General features: G+C 36.5%; 1 protein-coding gene across 8 annotated transcripts in view; it reads left to right on the forward strand.

Annotated features, from left to right (window-relative positions):
* Positions 1-12,374, forward strand: part of LOC18430227 (vesicle docking protein) — a 37,777-nt gene extending 25,403 nt beyond the window's left edge. The window contains exons 5-10 of one of the 8 annotated variants that reach the window (XM_088859597.1): positions 9,128-9,153; positions 9,245-9,683; positions 10,107-10,206; positions 10,316-11,645; positions 11,774-11,842; positions 11,975-12,374. In XM_088859597.1, the coding sequence (XP_088715723.1) occupies positions 10,323-11,645; positions 11,774-11,842; positions 11,975-12,103 (1,521 nt within the window). In that variant the 5' untranslated portion in view covers positions 9,128-9,153; positions 9,245-9,683; positions 10,107-10,206; positions 10,316-10,322 and the 3' untranslated portion in view covers positions 12,104-12,374. Of the gene's footprint in view, positions 1-9,127; positions 9,154-9,244; positions 9,746-10,106; positions 11,646-11,773; positions 11,843-11,941 lie in introns of all 8 variants that reach the window. The other 7 variants (XM_088859593.1, XM_088859592.1, XM_088859596.1 and 4 more) reach the window with 7 other exon arrangements.
* Positions 12,375-15,073: the final 2,699 nt, after the last annotated feature.

Raw genomic sequence — 15,073 nt, forward strand, 5'->3', positions numbered from 1 at the left:
TCTTTTTTTAGATAAGTGCCTCTTCCAAGTTCGTACCCCACCTCCTCGAAATAGACAGGAGGGGAAGTTTCTAGGTCAAAGCCTATTCCATGATCGGGCACGCCTACGTGCGCGTTAGTGCACTACGTTTTCTTTGTAGCTAGCGTGCTCTGTAGTTTTCTATGGGCCATTTTCTTTACATGCTTCTTAAATGAGTGCTTTGACAAGACTGGGCTAGAGTGCTTTCATGGTTACCTCTTGAATCAAAGTAGCGACGAGCCGAGTACTATAATTAGGGATAAAAATAGATTCTCATACCATTTTAAGAATTTTTGACACCAAAATTGCATTTTATGATAAAGTTTAGAGGTGCACCTTACTTTTATCGATTAAAGTTGCAACCTTATGCACACCATGCCTTTTTTTTCGTTCTCAACACCTTGTTGAACAACTTGGTTTGCCAATCATGCTGAAATCTGCCATACACTTACAAATCTCTATTGGGATACGTAATGGTTCTAAAGCCTTTTCTATCTTTTTTTTAAAACGGTGCCTTTTCTACCTGCATCCTCTTCAAGGCTTCTCTCATTTTCGATATCCTCATCCTACAAATGTATCTATGACCTACGCCCTCATTTATGCCAACGGTTTATTCTACTGCTGTGTGTTTATTGTGTTCATCATTTAATAATTTGTGAAAATAAACTCTCCACCTTTCATTGACTACTTCATCCTTCACCAAGACCTTTGATCTTCACTCTTAATGCATTTAATATGGTCTAGATCCCTACACATTTTCTCTCTCAGTTTTGCTAATTTGAAGACATATTTTTCAAGTTTTCTTGTTCCCAGTTTTATATATAGATTATCACAAGCCTTATGTTTAGCCTTGCTTACTCCTTATTAGAATTTCTTTTCCCTTTAGTTTCTCTTATAACTTCTTTTGCCACTTTCTTAATACAGTTAGCCGTCTCATTCCACATAACATTGACCTCATGTTCAATGTTTCATTTTCTTTCTTTAACTACTTTATCCTTGAATAAGTCTATCTTTTCATTTTTTAAATTCCACCACCTAGTTTTTAAGCACCTATTAATTTCACCCTTTCTCTTCGATCTCTTTACGTAGATGTCCATAATTATGAACTTATGATGTGTAATCAAACTCTCTCTTGGGATAATCTTACAGTCTTTACATAATAGTCAATCTACCTTCTGAACTTGGAAGAAGTCTATTTGGCTTTTATATGATCCACTTCTACAGGTTATTAAATGTTCATCTCACTTTTTAAAGTAAGTGCTTGCTATTGCTAGGTCGCTGGGCAAAACAAAATTTAGAATAGCTTCACTCATCTCATTTCATTCACTAGAACCATATCTCCCATGTATCCCTTTATATCATATACCAGCCTTCACTACATAACCATTTAAACCCCCTCCTAAAAAGGTCCTCTCTCCATTTGGTATGTTTTGAACTAGTTTTGTCCTCTCAGAATTGTTTCTTAGTTCTATGTTTCTAGTCCTACTTGTGGTGCATAAGCACTAATTACGTTATCTTTTAAATCTTTGTCTACTATTATGCCAACGTCATTTTTATTATTATCCTTTCCTATATACCAAAATTTATACCTATTTATTTCCTTAACTTTTTCTTGTTATCATTTAGCTTCCTGTAGGCAAGCTATGTTTACTCTCCTTTGTCTTATTGTATTTACTAACTCCATATTTTTATTTGTAAGGGGCCGTTTGGATACCTGGAAATATATTGTTTGTGAAATATATTATGGGCATAATACATTACTGCGTAATACATTACTTGCAAATGGATTGGTACTATTTGGGTAGTATTTAGATGCAACCTGGGAAATACAATGCTACTGTTTGGCTAAGTTTGAAAGAAATATGGGAAACGCATTTCCAAAATTTTATCAGCAGTTGCCTATAAACTATCATTTTTTTTTTGTCACAAAATTCTCTTGAAATCTGGAATTAAAATATCATCACATCATTCCAAAAAGATTTTCTAATAATAACATCATCACCATTCTAGAGAGAGAGAGAGAGAGAGAGAGAGAGAGAGAAATAAAAGTATTAATAATCACCATTCCAAAGATAGAGAGAGTGCAAAGTATTGATTTTAATCATCACCATTTTAAAGAGAGAATGAGAACGTGAAATAAAAATTATCGTTGTTCTGACAAGATTTACTAATATTATCATAGATAGAAAACTGATAGAGATGTTCGTCATCATCCACCAAAAAAGAGAGATGTGTGTTAGAAAGTAAGTATAGCAATTTGATAACAAATATTCCCAAGTCCAAAAACCATCTCGATCAAATAAAGAGAGAGAGGAACCCAAATAAAAAAATAAGTGGATTTTACTCCACTTTACATGTCACGACCTTCTTGAAAATATTTCGAATTAATCAGCCCTTGCTAAGAATTCCTCACTTATATTTAAGTCTGACATCATTTCATTGTATGCTTGCATGAAGATGGGTCCAACAAGGCCGTTGACCTGTTGAAGGGCTCTGTAGACCTCTCGTATATGTGGGTTTGCTGATGGTTTCCTCAACTCTACAATTGCGGCACCAATTTTTTTCACGGCTATACCTATTGACTCTACAGTATCAACCATGGTTTTCTTTTTCTTCATTGATGGCATAGCCGATGTTGATTTTTCTAATGGATTGGTGGTCATTCCATTCGTCCTTGATTGGACTGGTGTCTCTGGGAAGTCCTCATGATCACTTATTTCCTCAACATCATCATCATCATCTAAGCTCACAATTGTCTCTCGAACATCCTCAACATCATCATCAATGTCCTTCTTTAGTTGTGTTGCCATCCTGGGACCAACACCCTCCGCAAAATCATTGCCGACAATTATGCTTAGCTCCTTCCAATATTCTAAGGACTTCCGTTTGAAGTTCTTTGCAAGCGGATTAGACTGCCAGGTAAATATAATAGGCATTAACTTAAATAACTAATTTATATTTTTTAAAATAATAGAAAATTAGATAGATGAGAAACATACCATTACATAGTCATCCCATGAAGAATCATCGATAATGGCCATATGTGATTTTTCATTCCATCCAAAATCACTTTGATCCTTCATTTTTTGACAGTCTTGTAGTTCTTTGACCATGTTCTAAGTTTATTCTTAAAAACATCTCTTCTCAAATTCATTCCAAGTTTAGCATTGAACTTCTGCTCAATCGCACTCCATTGCTCATTTTTAAAAGCTGATTCAGGCTTCTTAATGAGCAAGCATTGCTCAACAAGTAGCTCCAACAAAATTGTGTCTATTTTTGAAGTTTCCTCCCATACTTGGGATTTGACTGAGTCATTGGAATTTCATTCGCCATGTCTAACATGAATTATCAAATATCACTATCACATCCATTATTAAAAAAACATTTACATGGAATGCATTCATCTAATATAGCAATGTAAAATACAATTACAAAGCTAAGTTATGCATGACCAAAAAAGAAATTTGCATCGATTTAAAAGGGTCATCATTTCGAACAGAAAAATATAAAGTAAAATCAGGTCATACATCCCACAAAAGTTTTTCTCATGAATTCATCTCAATTACAGAAATAAAAATTATGAACTTCAATTAAGATGACTCCTATAATCTGCCGACATCCGCATCGCAAGTTCATTTCTGAACTCAGACCACTCATCTCTCTCCCTTTGACTCCTGCCAAATACTTCAGACTCTGGAACTTCCACTAACGGTGGCTGGTTTTGATCAGATATTACGTCTTCATAATCATGAAGCTCACCGTCTTCACTTGTAATGAAATTGTGTAAAATACAACATGCAACAACTATCTTGACTTGTGTTTTGATTGGATAGGTAGTTGCCACTTTCAAGATAGGGAAACGTGCTTTCAAAACTCCAAAAGCACATTCAATGGAATTTCTGAGGGAGGAATGTCGTTTATTAAACAACTCCTTGTAATTCTGTGGTCCTTCTCTACCATGACCATAGTCATTCAAATGGTAACGAGTCCTACGATAAGGGGCGAGAAATCCTTGGATATTAGGATACCCGAGCTCTACAAGGTAGTATTTTCCTACAAAATGAATATTTGATTGAGATTAAAATCAATTGGTAAGATATTGTTATGTGAAGAAATATAATATCAAACATAGAGTCGAAATACTATTGGGAACTACAAGAGGATCATCACAGGAGAGTGATGATTGTAAAACACGAGAATCAGCAGCTGAGCCCTCCCATCTTGCAAGAATGTATTGGAATTGAAGGTTAAATGAACAAACGCCCATCATATTTTGTGATGTAAAACCCTTTCTATTACGAAATTTTTTTTGGAGACTAGTCCGAACAGTTGCCAGGATATGAGTGCCATCAATGGCTCCAACACAATCCTATTATTGAGAAGCAATTAAAATATTGCTGAATACCCACATTAATCAAGTAAAAAACAATAAGTATAACAATATGCATTACCTTAAAATAAGGAAACAACGTCCCCTTCTTACGAGTGATTCTTGATGGTAAATTCGACTCTGGTGGTTTGAAGAATTCTCTGTGAAGTCCTATAACTGCATTCAACACTCCGTTAAAGTGTCGACTTACAATTCTCCTGAGTGACCAAACTCATGACCAATCTTTCGGTTCTTCAGGTTGTGGCTTAGAATGTGTAGGAACATTACAAGTTATTCATCAAATGAAACCCCCATTGTATCAGTGATATTTCCTCTCTCTAAAAGAATATTCCTCAAGATAAAGTAAGCTCTTTTGCTCATTCTAGTATGGTTTCGACAGTCCACGTCAGTGGAGTTAATTATCGTTTTATGGTACTTTGTACCAATTGAATTACGCTTTGGTGCAGAAGATTTATACACATAGGTCCCTAGAATAGTACCTAATATAGCTAGAGTACTACCAACTGCAACAAGTGATCCGGCTATTTTCATCTTTACTTCATGCTTGAAGTTGATTACTCACCATGAGAAAGTTGAGGACCGCTGCAGGGCACAATGTTAGTGAGAATATGTTGTGGTTATGTACTCAATCTTGGGCAGCTGATATTCTATAATGTACCAAAATACCACAATCGAATAAATCTTTGACACCTAACATATAGTTAAACCAAAAGTGCTTCATACTTGCCCTTACCTCATCATGATCATTGACGAAGTATGCATTTACAAATTCAATGTCCAAATATACATCTCAAAGCCATCACAACAAACTGTGAGTATTTCAAATGTGATTGAATAATTCATAATGCCTCCATATCCTGATGCACGTGTCATGCCATACCACAACGTAAATTATGAGATTGATCATATATGACTTACTAAATGAATTTTTTTCATTTACTGAATTCAGGATTTTGTTGGGAAATAACAAGAAAGAGAGGCTATACAGAATTCTTTCATCTACTGAATTCAGTCTTTCATCTTAAATAAATTATTGTTTCTTCTCTATCAAAGCCTATATTGCATCCATGGTGGCCTATGAAAATTTAGACAAATGCAAAAAACTATAAAATATAGATAGAATATACAAATTTGAGTAATTACCGAATGAACATTGCTTCAGAATATAAGTTGTCGACTTAAGAGAAAACAAAAGATGAAGTTATGACAAAATTTTATAAGTGTTTAGTTAACCACCTAAAATACAATAAGCTGAAAATAAAAGAAGATGAAAGAAAACCAATAAGCATGGTTATCTAAAATACATAAAAGAGAATAGAGAGTGCTGAAAATAAAAGAAATTGAAAGAAAATAGATAAGCATGGTAATTAAAAATAGAAAAAAGATAGAGAAAACTGAGTTATGTGAACAAGGGAGTTGTCATCTTATTAACCAGAGGTTATTGCTTCAACGAGGAAGGAGCCTCACCGCTATGCCTTCAAGAAACTCAAAATCCCAAGTATTTGAAGTTCTCCAAAAATAAACCCGAACTGCATAACTGAAGAAATCAAAGTTTTGGCGTTTCTGTTTTTCTTTAACTAATCAAATGATCTAGCATATAAAAAATACTATATGCTGTAAAAGTGTAAATTAAATAGCTATTATATGCTGTAAAAGTGTAAATTAAATAGCTAATAGTGTTTTATATAATTAAATATAATGATTTACACTGAGTAGAAGGTCTCTCAATTAAAACAAAAAGTTCGACTCTGTCAAAAAAAAAATCAGCACCATCTAGAGGGAAAACTAAGAAATCTAGAGGGAAAAACTAAGAAAATCACAAGAATAAAACCAAAGGGTTCGTATGAGGGAAACCCCACCCTGTTTCATAGCATATTGCATGATAGATACACAAGCAACAAAAATTAACTCAATAGATGCAATTTGAAGTTTGAAAAACCTTACAGTTTACCAAAAAAAACCCTACCCAGTAAAGCTCCAAAAATGGTAGATCCAATATAGGGTTGGTTTTCTTGGAGATACATAGTGAAAAAAAAAAATTCCAATGGTTTCATAATAATGTGAATCAATTGACTTCTACAATGCTAAGAAAGTGAAGGCAGATGAAATGTTACCTGGTTGCAGAGCAAGTGGGAAGCTTCTTTTTTTCCAGAGAGAGAGTGGCAAGAGAGGGGTAGGCTTTTGTGTTTTTAAACAAATGGGGAGCTTCTTTCTTTCCAGAGAGAGAGTTGCAAGAGAGAGGGGTAGCCTTCTGCGTTTTTAAAGAGAGAAGGCAGAGGAAAGTTTTAGAGGGAGAGGCATGCGGGAAATATTTCTCAAGATTACCCGTCAAGTGCGTAATTGATTTTTCACCTTGCACCGCGTGTAATAGATTTCCTTTTTTTTGGGGAAATTTCAGGTAATCATTTTCCATTTCCTTACCATTATAGTGTACCCAAACAATGGAAATGTTATATTTACGTGGAATCTATTTTCATGTAATTGATTTCCAGGTTCCCAAATGGCCCCTAAGTGTTCTTACATTTCCTGTCTCTAGATGAATCCTATTTTCTTGGACTAGCTTCTTTACCCGTGCTCGTCCAAAATGTTGCAAGAATTACATATTTTTCACCACAATAGGGTGGCGCTGCTATGCGTCGCTTCTGGGGACGCCCTAGCTAACTCTTTCGCATTTCTTACTGTACCCGAGTTACAGTACAGGGCATCGCTTATGGAGAACACCCTAGCATAAGCAGATAATGTAGATTTAGGATACATGAAAAGTTTTGACAAAGCTTTATGTTGGCTGCCTACCTAACACAACCCACATCCTTTACCCAGGCTTGGGACGGGTTCAGGGAAACTTTAAGGTCGTTACGCTTCTTGGACCATGTATATATATATATATATATATATATATATATATATATATATATATATATATATATATATATATATATGTCCTTTCACTAGTAAGGCAATATGATTCTTACTTGCTTGGAAAAGGGAGCAGTATGTGGTATTGTCGTATGCTTCTCTTTACGTTTTTTTTTTGTGGAAAATAATGTGATGTTAGGGTTTAGTTTGTTCCTGGATTGTGAAGACTAGCGGCTTGTTGAATGGGATATTGTGATGTTGTGACTGTGTGGTGAACTACGAATCCACTTTCATTGAATTCTAGTGTACTTTCCCTTGTAGAAAACAAGGTCAATTTACTGGCCCAATGTACTTAAACTGGAGCTAGAATGATTTCTAGTCCAATCGCAGTTATGGACTGAAGTTGCCCAAACCTTGGGATCGAAGGAACTTAATGAGATGGTCCCTACCTGAGCTGGATAGTTTAGGTGGTTTGTCACGGTTGGGGCTGTCTAGCAAATAAGCAGTGGCTGGGTTTAGCCCTCAAGTTGTTGAATTGGTTTGTTTTGCTTCCTCCATCTGAATGCTTTCTTATATGCATATCCTCATTTTATGAGTGATTTGGTGAAGGAATTTTGTGTTGGGTTTGCCCACTAGCGGTAACATCATCTGAAATGTTCTCCACATACCATTTTCTTCATGTCTTAAATTGTTTCAATATTCCACTCTCAAGCACAATCTTATGGCTCTTCATAAGTTGAATTAGTGAGTCCATTGCTTTAAATAATCCTCTCATCATTTACAAAGGAAGTCAATAGCTAGGAGTTAATGTGATTAATATATGAGCATTGTATCTACTTAGACTCTGCAATGTCCCTCTAGAGGTAGCAGTCCTTTGACATTGTCTGAAAAATAATGGTGTATCAGGTTTTAGTTTATAGTCTGTATGGTGGGCACTAGCAGCTTGTTGCTATATTTTTCCTTTTCCTCATTGCTTATTAGGTGCATTAAATTTTCAGACCCTGGTCACATCAGTAGGAATTGTGCTAAGCGGGAGCATATTATATCCCAATGGACTTTGTGAAAACCATGGTCTGTTGAGTCATCACTATCTAATGAAATGAGGGAGGGAGGGATCCCAATGGACTTTGTGAAAACCATGGTCTGTTGAGTCATCACTATCTAATGAAATGAGGGAGGGAGGGAGAGAGGGAGAGAGAGAGAGGGGGGCTGGGACCCACCTGGGGCCGTGTCCTATTCTGGTGTCCCACGCTTACTCCATAACCATGCATCGATTCGATGGATGATGGTGTCCTGTTCATCTGATTATACTATTACACCATCATCTGCTTTGACACTCTAGGTCCCGGCGAGATTTTATTTTATTTTTATTTTTATTTTATTATTTTATTTTATTTGGTGGAGGGGTTGTGGGTGGGGGGTAAGCCTGACATGTCCATTTGAGATTGGCTCTTCAAAATTATTTATGAAAAATATTTAACCAAACATACTTTTATAGGTATTTGTGTTGTTTTAAGTTTGGATAACTGATTCATGTGGGAGTTTAGCACATTAGCGGTTGAGCTCTCTCTAGAAATTATCTTGGTTTTTTTATCTCCTTTTGCATGCCCTTACAGGTTGCAATGATATATACATGCATCATATGTAGGAGTTCCATTTATCATGGTCCTCTCATTAAAATTATCTTCAAGGAGAGCGAAAGAAGAAGATCTGCTATTAGATGAATTGTTGGCTTGAATTTTTGTCCCCAATCATAGTATTTGTTATCGTTAAATCTAATTACTGCGATTCATCAAAACGTTCAATAACCTAATATTAAAAGTTTTCATCTGGATTAATTGAAGTCTATTTCTATGGTAACAGGTGTTTAGCTTGTGGAACAATTATGTGTATGCAAATAAACTGTGTGCCTCTTTGCTGCAATTTGTCCTTCCTCCAGACTTGACTATCTCTGATGCTTCTTAAGGGTATGTCATGCAGATAGCCCACTCTGCCTATATTGATACTCCACTTGGACCTGACGCATTTCGTGAATATGAATCCTTACTTCTTCAAGATTATGAGGAGTTCATGTGCAAGCATAAACTGGTAAAGCCTGATGAGGCCGAGGAAACCAAGCCACATGAAGAGGTTTTATTGGAGGATGAGGGTTGGCAACAGTTGGATTCGAATGAAGAGCTTACTTCCAGCCCTGGATCAGGATCCACTGAGCGTCTATTAGGTCAAAGCAATGCCTCCAAAGGATCGAGTAAACTGACTGTATCAGTCACTCATTTCCCGATGATTTTATGTCCTCTCTCACCTGGCGTTTTTGTTCTGCCTTCTGAGGGTGCAGTTGCAGAAGCTTGCTTATCTATAGATCATGATGATTCTGTTAGCCCTGGGCTGCCTGCTATAAGTAATGGAGCAGCATCTGATGGTGAGGACATTCCTCCTGGAGCCACCCTCACAGCGCATTTCCTTTACCATCTGGCTGAGAAGGTAGTAGTAGTACCACGTCTCAAACCTGTGGTACTATGTTGCAAACTTAACAGATATGGCTGACAAATCCATTGGATAATGGAAAATCATAGTCCATATGGGTTATCACCATCTATGGAGTCATGGATGATGATGGAGAGAGCGGGACCCACCATTTGTGGTCATATGCTGTTAGTGGGCCCCATTTTCCCTCCATCATTGTTTATCAACTTTATGGGATGGTATACTTCACATTCAACTCTGGTTTTATGTAATCCATTAGATTATAATATACCTTTTCTTTGTGGAAAGTTTGCGGATTTGCTTTCTTGATCGAATAATCGAGCATGGGGTTTAAGCAGTTCCCTTTATATGTATGTAGATGGATTTGAAGATGGAAGTATTTTCTCTGGGTGATTTGTCAAGGAATATTGGGAAGATTTTGATGGACATGTCAAGCCTTTATGATGTGGGTGGACGTGGTAAAAGATCCGCCGGTTTATTGCTTGTTGACAGAACACTCGATCTCCTCTCACCATGCCTTCATGGTGACTCACTTGTTGATCGCATGTTTGCATCTTTGCCGCGCAGGGAAAGAATGGCCTTCGCTCCTCATACAAAAGACTCAAACCCTCAAAACAAGGCTGTCTCTTGCGGTTTGCAGCGTGCCCCTCTCGATGTTCGAATACCTCTTGAAAGCATTCTTAGCGAAAATGGGTCTCCAAAGAATGGCTTTCCCTTCTCCAAAAGTATGCAATCCTTTGTATCTGGATGGAGTTCCAATGATAAAGGTTCCTCTGTTACAAGTTTAAATGACCAAAGTGGCAAAGTTACTAATGCTATCCATGTGGGGTGCTCTGAAACTGGTTTTCTTAGTGGGTCCCTCGTATCCACTGAGAACCATCTAGGGGTGCGTTATTTGGAAGCTCTACTTGATAGAAAAACAAAAGATGGAGCTTTGCTAATAAAGAAGTGGCTCCAGGATGCCCTTTGTAGAGAGAAGTTGCATTTGAGCCTAAACATTCGACCTAGTCCTGCTAATGTATCAGAGTTGCATTCTATGATAAAGTTGTTGGCTTCTACTCAGGCATCCTTAATAAGAAACAAAGGGATCATTCAGCTTGCCATGGCTGCTCTAGTAGCCCTTAGTGAACCTCGTAGTTCTCGCTGGAAGGCATTTACTAATGCCGAGAAAATTTTAAATTTTAGTGCCACTGATACAAGTCAGAGCCTTTGTGGCCAAATTTGTGATTTAATCAATAAGAGCAGTTTGGTTGGTTCTTTTGAAAATGACAAAAGCAAGAAGAGCCAGCAGTCTCTTCTCTCTTTCCAAGATGCGATTGTCCTTGCTATTACTGGATACATCTTGGCTGGTCAAAATTTTGCAACTTCTGGTTCTGGGGGTCCTTTTTCTTGGGAAAAAGAGCATTCCCTAAAGGAAGCTTTTGCAGATGCAATCCTCGAGTGTTCACAAGAACTGAATTTTGGGTTTCTTCGGGGTCTAGAAGATGATTTGGAAGCTCATAGGAAGAAGCTTGCGTCTGAAAAGATGGAAGGGACTTCTTTAGAGCAACCAACGATTGATTTTGAAGACCAGTGGGGTAGCTGGGATGAGGAAGATACAGAGCATAACAGTGAACACATTTATGGAGACATGCAGTTGAGGTTGGAAATACGTGATAGAGTTGATCATCTATTCAAGGTTTTCCATAAATTGTCGGGCTTGAATAGAAACTCCATCTCTAGAGGGTCATTGAGTATAGATGATTATTCAAGCGATGATACTTTGGGTAACAGGGGATTGTTGTATAAACTTCTTAGGTTAACATTGGAAAAAGATGATATACCTGGTTTGCATTATCATTCATCGGCAGTTGGGCGATTTTTTAAAAGCGGGTTTGGAAGATTTGGCCTAGGCCAGGTAAGCATTCATTTCTAGACCTCCTTTTATGATTTTCTTATTAGTGATAACAGAAATTGTGCTCCCATAGTTTCATTGAGTTCCGTAGTTTTTCCATAAAAATGAAAGAGATTTTTTTACTCTTTTAGGCAAAACCAAAGTTCGGTGATCAGAGTGTGCTGTTCGTTTTCATAGTGGGCGGGATTAACACGGTTGAGGTATAATTTCACTAAGTTAAATACATATATTATGCCATTTGGGGTGTTTGAGTTTTTTCCTTTCCTTTCGAGGTTGCTTATCATTCTTTGAATGCTCAGTGGTAATAATTTCAACTGTGTTTTGTCGTGAAGATACGTGAAGCTCGTGAGGTAGTGGTAGAAACTGGTGGCCCCGTAGTTGATTTGTTACTCGGTGGTACTACTCTTCTAACTGCAAATGACATGTTTGATTTGCTGCTTGGATCTTCCAGCTACATTTAGCACTTCTCAATCTTTGTTGGGAATCCAATTTTTAGTCATTTATTATTGAGTGCGATGCCACCACAATTGTATTATTTTGTATAATGTATATACCCACCCATAGTCGGAATTTTTTATTTATTTTTAATAGTCACCCTTTGACTTTTTTCGGGAACTAACCATCAAAATGGTTATGGAGGTTGCTGTAGTCTTGTTCAAATGAGGATGGTAGATGAATATTAATGTCCCTACATGAGGCAAAAATTAGTGCTAATTTACCCTTGCAAAGAAAGAAGAGTACGACTTTGTCTATTTGGATTGTGAACGCACAATGCACTAGGGCTGCTTACTGCAAAATTCATGATACATCCGACTTTGGTGAAAATGCCTCTTTCATTAAAAGTAGGTCCTTTTCAAATTTGGACCAATAGTGTAAGGTGTGCCATAAATATTCCACTTTTAAAGGTTATTCTGACGTTGAAAAGCCCTACAATTGGTCATCTCGATGTCGAGATTGTAGTGATATGAGTTTGTAGAGATATGAAGGAAAAAGATCTCTTAAGTCTTAAAAATAATGCATCTAGACTCTCCATTGTCAAATTTTTTATCTACATTTTGGGAGCTTTAAATTTCGTACTTAGGCAATGGAAATCTTAAATTTTTTATCTACATTTTGGCAATGGAAATCTCTATAATTATTTTAAGATCAATTTCCAACACCGATAATGAAATTGAAAATTCAAAAAATGGTGCAGATTTTGTAGATTTATGAACATTTTTTTTTAGGATGAAATGTATGGTTTAGAATCTTTAGATAATTTGTTACAATAACAATATTTTTAGATTTTGAAATCATATTTTTATTCAACCGTACTGTTCAAGCGATGCAACCTTTGCGATAAAATGAATTAACCGTATTTTTAGAGCTTTTTATGCTTGAATTCCGATTTTCTATGTGCTGAGGCTTTACGTATTTTGATAGGGCTGCAGCCCTATCAAACGATTTTCCTTTAATCAAAAGTTATTTGGAAGAAAAATCTTTCTTTGTGACTGTTTTCTCAAAAAATTAGTATGGCAAAGAATCTAAGGATATAAAGGAAAGAGTAATGATCCTATTTAAAACTTGTCAAAGGAATTGATGTGGAGAAGGGTTCTCAACCATTGGAACCCCATACAAATACGAATAGGGATTTACAAGGCAGCTCCGCCAGTGACACAGAGGCTGTGTGAGAGAGAGATCTGAGAAAAGTAGTAAAGAAAGCTTGTAATATACCAAAGATTACACCTAAGTCATTGTTTTGGGGAAAAATTCATTGTCCTTGGATGCATGAGTCAGCTCTTGATTTTTCATGGATTTAGGATCTATACCCATCCTAATCATTACAAATGGATATCCACTTGTCAGCGCGGACCTGATTTAGATGAACAGTTGTAAAAAATAGTTCAAATAAATAATTCTTCAAAAGGGTTTTGATAAACGGTTGTAACAAAGAATTCAAATAAATGACATTGTTTTGAATAAATTCGGAGTCAGCGTCGGGTGATGTTAATGGTGAGAATGGAAACTACAATATGGTTATTTATTAGGACATGGGGTTGCTACCACCATGACCCATCCTCTTTCCCAATGTTTTATTAGGACATGGGGTTGCTACCACCATGACCCATCCCCTTTCCCAATGTTTGAGATGCTTTAGAATATGGACTTGTACAAATTTGGATCCAAAATCAATATCTAAGATGGATTTTTGGAAGACACAGGCGCTAGAATAAGGTGCATCACACACCCAATAACTTAGCCCTATTAAAATGGGGATCCAAATATATTTTGTTGGGATCCATATCGTCCGTGAGAGTTTGCTAGGATCTTTGTGGGATAGGAAAACGGGAGAAAGGCAGGTTTCACAAGCTTTACAAATCCGAAGTAACCTTGTCTCAAAGTTGAAGCTGTAAATATGAATGTCCTAGATACCCTTTATGGAAAATTATTTGCCAATCTATGTTACATACATTGATGTGTTTGTTAGTGTCTGACACATATATGAGTATCATATATTACAGTGTTAAAAATGACCTTTCGGGGTTAAGAATAACTGGGGTGGCAAGCCTGAAGTTCGAATATCTTCCGGTCTCATGTTAATAATTGTTGAAATATTTCTAGTAATTCAAACTTTTGTTTATACTCATCAAGGGAAAAAACAGCTTTTGTTTGTGGTCAACTAATATTACATACATGGGTTAATACATTTAGAAGAATCCCTTAGCTAATAACCTCTACATTAATCAGTTACTTCCACTTCAAATATTATTTTCTTTGGGTAGGGCATTTCTTCAAGGGCTTAAAAAAAAGTCTCGTTAATTTATGAAATTCCTCTAATAAAACCTTAAACAATTTACATCCGTACCATATTTAAATATGGTAATAATGTAGAAGCCCAAAATTTGTGAAAATTTATGAGGTCTGCGATTGTTTTTTTTCTCCTTTTTTTTTTTTTTAATTTTCTATTTTTCTTGTCATTTGATTTTCTAAATATTGGGCAGTTTTTTTATTTTTTCTTGAAGTGTGGGGATTGGTCAGAGGTTCTAAACCTCATAAACGCTTGCTTGCACAAACATTGTGGAAGCCAAGTAGTTCGAGGTTTGGAACTTCATACTTGTCGCTGGACTATGAAATTTGTAGTACAGGTATCGGTTTGATATCTTGGAATGCTATGCTTACATAATGTTCATGCATGCCAAGCTGCTGAAACCTCGGACCGATCTCTAGACTGTGATTCGCATTCCAAACATTGTTCAAAGTCTAGAGACCGGTCCGAGGTTCTAGACTTCGAATCGTTTGGCTTATTGTACAAAGCCAAGCAATCTGGGGATCAGAACTTGGACCGGTCCCGAAATTTCTTTAAAAGTTTCGAAATGAAATAAAAAGGCGGCTACCTGGTTCATTTCACCTGAGGCAGTTGTAAGTCGCGCCTGTGATTCCTTTAATACTAG

The sequence above is a fragment of the Amborella trichopoda genome, chromosome 2 (genome assembly GCF_054954075.1).
Source record: "Amborella trichopoda isolate Santa Cruz 75 chromosome 2, AtrichopodaSantaCruz75HAP2 v2.0, whole genome shotgun sequence".
Lineage (NCBI taxonomy): Eukaryota > Viridiplantae > Streptophyta > Magnoliopsida > Amborellales > Amborellaceae > Amborella > Amborella trichopoda.